Here is a 9,462-nt window from a genome sequence, read left to right on the forward strand (position 1 = left end):
ACACATCTAATAAACAAGACTAAAAGCACCAGTAAATATTTAAGTGTACAACAAAATTGGTCCAAAATGTGATTCCCTTTGCAGACACACTCGCACACACACACACACACATACAAATATGTTTTCACTGGCTAGACTGTAGCGAAGTATGCAGTTTGTTCCTATTTCGTAATGGCTTGGCTTTGAGCCGACCCATACGCAGCCTGAGAGGGATATCCCAGCGTTATTGGGAGGGAGCCAGGTTGGAATGCCACCAGGTCTAGTTTCCTGCATTCCTGCCAAAACTCTACGCAACTACTTGCTTTTTTCCCTCTCCCCTCACTGTTTCTTTGACAATAAACGGCCATATGGCAACCAGTTTAACTTTGTCTCTTCTGATCCTGTCCTGTCCTGTCTGGCTCGCTCTCCTATCTATTCTGTTTTCCTTTGATGAATGACTCATTTTTAATATCAGTGCAAACAGACCCAGTTTTAAACACATCCAGCTTAGGCTCGACTAAGTGAGAAATGAATTTACAATATTATAAGACCTTTAATTTGTTTTTTCAAAATGGAGAGTTATTTAAGTTTTTGGGTTTAGTTTTAATTAAGCAATATTGTACAGAAACATAAATGTAAGATAATGAAAACACTTTGAGCTGAATTATAAAGTTCTTTGCCTATAAAGTTCTTTTTTAAAACAGGAGTCTGTATTTAGTGTTTTAATTACTTTCGCAAATACAGACACCAGGAATTTGGCCACAAATAAGTTCAATGTCGGCCTATTTTTACACTGTCCTAAAAAGCCTTTCTTGTTTTAAGAAGGCATTTATAGCATTTAGAGAGTTTTTTAAAGTGTTGAAAACAGGCAGTACAGTGGCTCCAGTCAGTCTGCCTAATGCCATCGGCATCCTTTCATTGTTTCTGCATTTCACTTGATTTACAAAAAGCATATCCTTGACTTCTGCAAAACAGCATTAATTAATTGTGTTGTGTAAAACTGTCCTCAGTTATTTTTTTTATCAAACCTTGTGGTTGGTATTATTCTAATTTGATCAAAAAAGTACAGTACAGTACATACTTATTTGTATTTCTTGTCAAAAGTTTATAAATCTAAGAATAGCACACAACTTCTGAAAATGAAAAATATATACATCACACTATTTAAATAATGTTGAAGCTTTATGAGATCATTTTGAGGGCCATTTTGTGTTCTCCTCTATTTCCTAACATTAAATCAAAACAGCTGTCCTTATTCAAACAGCATTGTACCCCTTACGTTAAGCCAGTGCTTACACTAATGCAGCCGCTAATGTGCATGTCTCATATGGCCAGGTCTCTGAATGATCTATCATAAATAAAGAATGACAAGTCCATCCAGGCTCATTCGGTATAGATCTGTGTTTGCTTAAGAGCCTCACTCTCAGTGTATCACTCTAAATTATCCCCTGAGAATACAGTGGAGCAAAACTGCTGCAGCATAACTATGAAACATTTTTACGTATAACCCTGAATTTCCAGTGTACAAGCCACCTTGAATAATTAAAACAAGCCCATACCAAAATAATTTTATATAGAACAGTCAAAGCCAATTGTGCATTCGCACACATCAATAGCAAAGACTTCAATAAAAACGTATTTGTTCTTTATGCGCAATGCAAAAGCACGTCTTAGACCTAAATTATGAAATGGTGTGAAATTATTAAGCAAATAATAAATTTTATTGCATCAAAGTTAAATTCGAAAAGTGCAATTACTGCAGGTTTCCGATTTAATTTTATATAAAATGTAAAAGATTAAACCTGATATAGTCCAACTTAATATATAATGTCGACGCATGATGCAGGTGTCTGCACAGTATAGTTTACATTAAGATTAAGCATTAATGTTTTAGCACTGCCTAAAAGCCTGTTGTTTCCATGGAATGATTCAGTTTTTTTATGATGGTGAGAACAAGCTATGCAAGTAGTTTCATACAGGATTGAACTCAGTCTCACTTCATGCTTTCAAACTTTACACATTAGTAATCACCATAGAGTTCACCAGAGTGCACATTCAACGGTTATGAGAGTGCATTACTACAATCTATCTACAGATCTCACTCATGACCATACCTGTTTGAACTGCTCCTCATAAGTCCATTCGTGGTGCTGCGATTGTGCTTGTGATGCCAGACCACTCGGCGATTCAGCCTGCCTTGGAGCTGGATAGGTTGGCTGGACTCTGGACAGATGTATAGGGGTACTTTTTGGAGACTGCCCGGCACCGGGATAAACAGCAAGGCGCGGTGGGTAGTGAGCGAGGGGTCCTTCCAAATCGTCGTCCCCTCCAGCCTCGTTCATACTGTCATCTTCCTCCAAGTCGCGGTCTTCATCATCCATGCCGCGGTCCAGGTCTGGGTCGTCATCATCATCGTCGATGTCGGAGTCGGCTGTGCGCTCGTGTGGGTGGCCGGAGCTCGAGTTCGGGGCTCCCGATGCGAACGCTCCCCTCACCGCTGCTTGATAGTGGCGGAAAGCGATAGCTTGCTGATGAATTTGCGACTCCACCATAGACCTGATGTCTTTTTCCTTTTCGGCGTGGCGGAGTTTCTCCTCCAGAGCGAGTCGAGCCGCCTGTTGTCGCTGTAGGTTCTCCATGACCGCCTCCAGCTTCATCCCGCTGCCGCCGCTCGAGTTGCTGTGAGCGCCGGAGGAGCTGACCAGCAGAGGAAGGGTGCTCGCCGACGAGAAAGCGGCTTGCTGTGGGCAACAGAATGCAAGGGTCACTAAAAAATTTAGCTGGAAGCAGAATTGCGGGCGGTTTCGTGAACTCAGACCCCCTTCATTAAAACTTAAACCCCCCTCCTCCCCCCAAAAAATAAATAAAAATAATAGTTTGGGGGGGGGGGGGGGGGGGAGGTCGTAGGTGGTGGACAGCAAATATTATTTTTCATACAAATAGCTAGTTACATTTCCAGTTAGTTAGAACATTTAGATATCATTAAAAAGACGGTAACGGTGGTAGTTAACCATAACAACTGTGCAATTCAGACAGTACAATAAAGCATAAAAACATGATGTATGACTTTATTGTAGCTACTTTTATTTATGAAAACTATAATCACAAAAATGTCGCTTTTGTTTTAGATAGGCTAACTGATGTTTAGCTATGATATAGGCTAGTGGCGCCAAATTACAGCTCACGAAAATAACATTTTAGAGCTAGTTTAGCAGAATATGCTGGTCGAAAGTAGTTTCTATGTCAAAATTCCTTAAAAAGTAAGACTTTATGTCGAACCTCAAGTGTTTCCCATACTTTGTGAATGATTAAAACTCATTTGTTTATCAGTAAGCTAACTAAAGTAACGTTAAGTTAGTCGGAAAACTGAACTTATCAGTGCAGGTAACTTAGGCACAACTTTGGTTTAATGACACAATTTAATTGTTTTAGTTTACATTTTTTCTTTCTTATAGGCCTATTGAAATGTTCAAATGGTATTGCCGATCAAATCAGTGCAGCACAGTTCATTAGATAAAATATTTTTGCATTGGGTTAGGCAAGAATCGTGGTTTCCTATGGAAATGATTCCACTAACAGGATAAACTATCTGGCGGTCAGCATCAATAAAGTTGTAAAAAGCACGCAATGCCACCTTTCTAATGTGATGTTACAAAAAACGACCTCAAAGTAGAATTATCCAGTGACAGAAACATGACAATGTATGAGTATTGTATATGCTGTGTTGCTAGCTATAGATCGAAGGGCAGCGCGTGTAGCGCAACACAACATGCGCTAGTCTACAAACATCTGCTGAAGTGCACTTAATATTGAATTAAAGTAGCTATATAAAATAAAGTGACGACCTAAGCACAACGATATCTCTATTCTACCAGAGGAGCAAAAACGCTTGCTTACCAGTGCAGATTTAGTTGCTATGCTTGTGTTGTCAACCATGCTTCTTCCGTCAAATGCGAAGGATTTGCTCAAAAGTGACCTTTTTCCCCAAACAAAGTCAGAAGTAGTTGTATTCCCTTCTTAACATCTAGATGTGTGTCGTGAAAGCAACGAAATAGCTCTTTATAAAAACGGCTTTGCGACGCGCTCGCGGTCTCTCAGCGATTTGGCAACAAGTGGCTGTAACTGTAGCGAGAATGACCTCTGAGGACTAGAGATCAGATCAGATCAGTCCCTCTGCCTCCATCTGCTCTCTACACGTCAATACACATGGATAGAAGGCAATCAGGGCAGGGTCTGCACTCAGCCAACAGAAATACAGCTGAGCCGCTTCCTGCGCGCGCTTCTCTTCAAATACAGCACTTTAAACTTTTTTTGAAACTAATCGAACGCTTGAACAATCTGTACGTTTTAACTTAAACGGAATGCTCCGCCTTTAAGAGGAATAGAAAATATAGGAAGAGCTGTTCAGCTGTTTAAGAGGGTGTTTCTCTTTATGTGCGTTAAACGCAAATGATAAAGTCGGCTAGTAATTATAGCCTCATCTTATTCACGAGTTGTTCCTCAAAACAAATGTACGCATATATTTATAGGCTACCCACTATTTATGTGTTTCTGAACAAGAGTAGTGAAAGACAGTTGGAAATGTGTAAAAGGTTTTACGTTTGTTGAAAACATTTCTTCATATTATAGCTATATACAGTTAAATATATTTTACATATAGCTAATACAGCGTTTGATTTTAAGACGAAATTATTTTTTTAATTCATTTATTTTATTAAATGTATAAAATGCAGCCCATGTTTACTCTTCATCTTAACTCATACAGAATACGAGTCAATCCGTTGCATTACAGCATCATGTAGACAGGCTTAAATAGTACAGATAAATATCACTATGAGTGTTGGTCTTCTGTAAATACACCCTTCTGACTGCAGAACATATAATTGCCATTCACCATGCAATTATCCAAGATTTGTAATTATATGAAATGATAAACAGACTTATGATTGAATTCCATATAATTTCAGAAGAGTATATTAGTCATTACCACAGTTCTTAGGGTTTTAGACTATTTTGTGGTAATGAAGCTAAAGGTGCCTTTGCAGTATCCTCAAAATCAAGGCTAATAGATAGATAGATAGATAGATAGATAGATAGATAGATAGATAGATAGATAGATAGATAGATAGATAGATAGATAGATAGACTGTAATTTTATGTCTGAATTAGCCCAGATAACACTGAACAGCAGGTCATTTCTCCCATGACCCTTTGATCTCTGATTATGATGAAATAACCTATTATCTTTTGACCCCAATAACTCCTGCAAGAATCCTGTGTTGCTTTATGCCCTCGAACCGTTGAGCAAAATTGATAATCATTCCACAGATACAATCCTTTCAAGTTAATGCAAGGCTAAGGTCTCTCACTGACACTGATTAGGCTAGAATGGTTAATATGTTTGACAATGAACTGTCCTCAGAGGAATTTCTTGAGGACAGGTTTGAATTCACAAGCTTTACACAAGAATTAAATTATAATGTCTGCATAACAACAGTGAGACTTTTTAATTATAACTAAGATGTGTTGGGACACATGCCAGAGATCTAATGCAATTATTAAAATACAAAAATAATAATTTGTTAATCAGATTGTCGAGGTTATGTAAACAAAATCTCTCCTCCAAAAATTTTAGGTAACAAACATCTCAGTGGGTTAAAATTCACAAAATGAGCAGGAATGGTGTAAAAAATGTGTTGTTAAACATCGCCACCTGTTGTTCATCAACGGTAAATACATCCAGACTACACTATAATTTAAAGCCTTTAGTGAGAGCTCCATGTGTTTCTTATATTTTAGTAAGAAATTAATGCAGAATTCTTAAAAGAGGTTAAATATATTCTTCCACATTGCTAATCCTAATGCATATTCTTTATCATGACTTGGTTAATGATCCAGTTTCAGCTATTAAATCACGCTATAAAATAAAAATGACTCAGCAAATAACTTACAGAAAATCTGTCATTATTTTTCATAGCACTCACATTTTCAGAAACACTTAGCAAATGAAAACATAAAAGCATTTGGCCTTGGTATCAGATGGCAGCTGAGTAAATGGAATAACACTAATACAAGTGGCTTTATTGAGCTAATAAAGCACAATGCTGTGATTGAAAGAAAAACAGCATCAACACCAATGACATCAGTGTATCTGACTCACTTATGTTACAATAACCATAACATCAAAATCATGTCTACATTCATAATTTAAGCCAAGAATATACCACAGGCACAACAAGTCAGTAATGCTTTTCAGGGGAAATTTGGTCGAAAACTGTATTGAATGTTCATAAATTTGTTCAAAAGATGTGAATGCTGGAAGGTCACATTTTTATCTGAACCAGTTCTGCCCTACCTGACCTTGGTATGGTTATATTAATAATCCAGTTTGTTAAAATCAAATTTATTGTTTTAAGTGCATTTCAAGAGAATGATTTTCTTTCTTTAAAAAAAAAAAGAATAATGATCAAATTAGAGGAAGGAACCAAATAAAAAGAGAAGTATAGAACCGGCCCATGCATTGGAAAGAGTAGGAGAGGACAAGAGGACAGGGGGAAACAAGCAATTATGTTCAGCAGTGAGGTTACAGAAAGCACTGAGGGGTGATTTAGAAACATACAGCTCTATTTCAGCTGTTTGAACTTGAGGTTTTTATCTCAACAGTAAATGTTTAGATGGATTTGATTTTGGTTTTACACATTTTGAAACTTTACTAAATTATTAAAAGTTTGCAAACAGATATTTCCAATGCCAAGTCGCCATAATAAACATTTTTCATGTTAATATTATGTACTGAATGCAATGCATAACATTGCTTATTGAAATGATGAAAGATTGTGAAGTCCTCTTTTAGACTCCTGTGAACAAAATGGGTGAATTCCAACAGACTTTACAGGAATATAAACAATATGTTTATATTATTTTCAATGTTATAGAATTGTTATATATTGTTATAGATAGATATTATTGTTGTATGTTATATAATATACAAAAAGTGCCTGTGCATACCTTTAGCAGCCCAGTGGAGCTGATGCAAAGACAGATTATTTGCATTAAACCACCATAAAAAGGAAAAACTGTTTAGAAATCAAAATTATATAATGATAAACAGCTACTGTCAATTTTGTAAATCTCTGGAAAAAAAATCATTTTTTACAGATCACCAGAATACGAGTGACTGACATAAATAGGAGAGCAAGTCAATATGTTGACCAAGAGCTGCATATTTAAGTTAAGAGTTGAAAACAGAATAGCAGATGAATAAATCAATACTGATCAGGGTTATCGATCCCTGAAAACTTGGTTCAATGTAAGAATTATTGTGGACCTTACTGTTTCCAATGCATTCCAGTTATTCTTTTGCATTTAATGCAAAGCAACTACCAAAATCCATATTTTCAGTAACTGATTATGAACACATTAACTCCTTCTTTTATTTATGTTGTAAGTTCTTGAAATGGTGTTTAAATCAGTTTCATCTGGTGTGGTCCTCTATAATGCTACTGTACATGCAATAACCTGTTTCACAACACAGCTATCATACATACAGTACCTACTGTAATGCATTGGTGTGTGTGTGTGTGTGTGTGTGTGTGTAAGGGTAGGTCTACAAATGTCTGGAGCACACTTGTAATTAGACAGTATTGATGTCATTGTGTTGAAAAGTCTGTGGGTAAAAAGGAAGGCTAGCTACTGTAATTACATCTCCAGCTCTCCATCTGAGTGCATTTTGGCTAATTATTCTCCCCCCCATGACTCATGACTGCTGTAGCATCTTATTTAAAACCAATCTCTAAGTATTTATCAGTGTTAAAACAGGGAGGTGATGATTTGAGAGGAGACTGGTATGATGGAAAATGCAACTAAGGCTATAAATTAAATTAAATTAAATTAAATATAAAAAAATTAAAACTATGGGTCGTTAGGGTGCATGTGTGTACAGTACATGTTTGCCAGTGTCTCTTGAGTAGGCCAAATAAATGTTTTCAGTTCCAAACCTGTTCTGTTCAGTTGTGCTTGTTGCAAAACCGAAAGTTCAGCATGAGATTAGCTTTAAAAACTCTTCTTGACTATTAATCATTCAGATTAATAGTCAAGAAGAGTTTTTAAAGCTAATTCAGACTGAGGATTAATCTGCATCTGGAAAATACCTTGTAAAGAAGTATCACACATTGTAAAGAATTTAACATTGCACTGATAACTCATTTTATACCGTATGACTTATACTGAGAGTCAGCCATGATAAATAACTTCCCCAAGCAAAAGTTTCCACTAACAGGGGGATTACAGGGGGATCATTTGAGAATGATCTCATCATGTCAATCTTCAGGTAACATACAATAATTTTATGAGTTCAAATGAGTGTCCTGTTTACTAAAAAAAAAATCTGTATAGTATTGCTGTTTTCTTAGATGCCTTTGAGTGAAACAGCCAGTAGGTGTCTCCAAAACACAACTGCAGTTCAGCAGGTACCTGATGGTTATTTAAAAACTGCTGCTTAAGAAGTGATTAGAAAGGCATGGAAAGTCCCTTACATACTACAAACTTGTTACTGTATTAATGTGGTGGTGTTGGTGCATTGGATAAGACACATGCCTTTGGTGTGAGTGACCCGGGTTTGAATCCATTGTGAGACACCAATGTGTCCCTGAGCAAGACACTTAACCCCTAGTTGCTCCAAAGGTGTGTGACCTCTGACATATATAGCAATTGTAAGTCGCTTTGGATAAAGGCATCAGCTAAATGAGTAAATGTAATGTATTACAAAAGATGAAAAAAACATTGATAATCATCAGCAAAAACAAGATCACTTGTAAGCCTGAAGACTTCTGGACAGATCCACTGCTCTCACTGTGGTTATGAATTTGTCCTTATGACTCTTTTCTTCAGTGTTTGTGCTGGCAAATTAACTCAGATGGTGAGAGTACAAATAAATGATGTTTATACTGAATTCATTTTATGACAGAGCTATGAACCTTTTGTATAATATCTGATAACTTTGCATATTAAATAAATGGATTACTTTTTAATAATGCATCAATTATTCACTCAGGATCTTTTAGTCTAAAATGAGATTGCAGTTGAAGTCTTTCAACATTCAAAAAGTTGGCCTCGAAGCAAATAAGTAAGGTGGCAAACATATTTACACCACTGCAAATTAATGACGCAAATGCAACTTTCCTTGACTTAATGTTCTAAAACATGAACAAATTACTAGGAAATGTGCTGTAAACAACAACCCATCCACTCTGAGGTTACAGTTACCTCTAGAAACCAAGGGACGAGGTGGTACTTCATGCATGACATCTCTTGACTATAGGAAACCATGACTTCGCCGAGCTGGAGACATTAATCTCGCATAATCAGGATTAATGCAGAACACAGCCCTCTCACTCGAACTGACAGATGGCTTCAATTACGTGAGCACTTTAATACATTTAAGAGAGCTCGAGTCATAAACTCATCGATTAGATTAGCAAAACC

The 9,462-nt window shown here is 36.7% G+C and overlaps 1 protein-coding gene across 4 annotated transcripts in view; it reads right to left on the reverse strand.

Annotated features, from left to right (window-relative positions):
• arid3c (AT rich interactive domain 3C (BRIGHT-like)) overlaps nucleotides 1-4,496 on the reverse strand; it is a 74,605-nt gene extending 70,109 nt beyond the window's left edge. For 2 of the 4 annotated variants that reach the window (XM_052556516.1, XM_052556515.1), the window contains exons 1-2: nucleotides 3,877-4,279; nucleotides 2,094-2,720 (exon numbers count right to left, since the gene is read on the reverse strand). In XM_052556516.1, coding sequence (XP_052412476.1) covers nucleotides 2,094-2,720; nucleotides 3,877-3,915 — 666 coding nt within the window. In that variant the 5' untranslated portion in view covers nucleotides 3,916-4,279. Of the gene's footprint in view, nucleotides 1-2,093; nucleotides 2,721-3,876 lie in introns of all 4 variants that reach the window. The other 2 variants (XM_052556517.1, XM_052556514.1) reach the window with 2 other exon arrangements.
• Between the last annotated feature and the right edge of the window lie 4,966 nt (nucleotides 4,497-9,462).

The sequence above is a fragment of the Carassius gibelio genome, chromosome B5, assembly GCF_023724105.1.
Source record: "Carassius gibelio isolate Cgi1373 ecotype wild population from Czech Republic chromosome B5, carGib1.2-hapl.c, whole genome shotgun sequence".
In the NCBI taxonomy this organism is placed as follows: Eukaryota; Metazoa; Chordata; class Actinopteri; order Cypriniformes; family Cyprinidae; genus Carassius; species Carassius gibelio.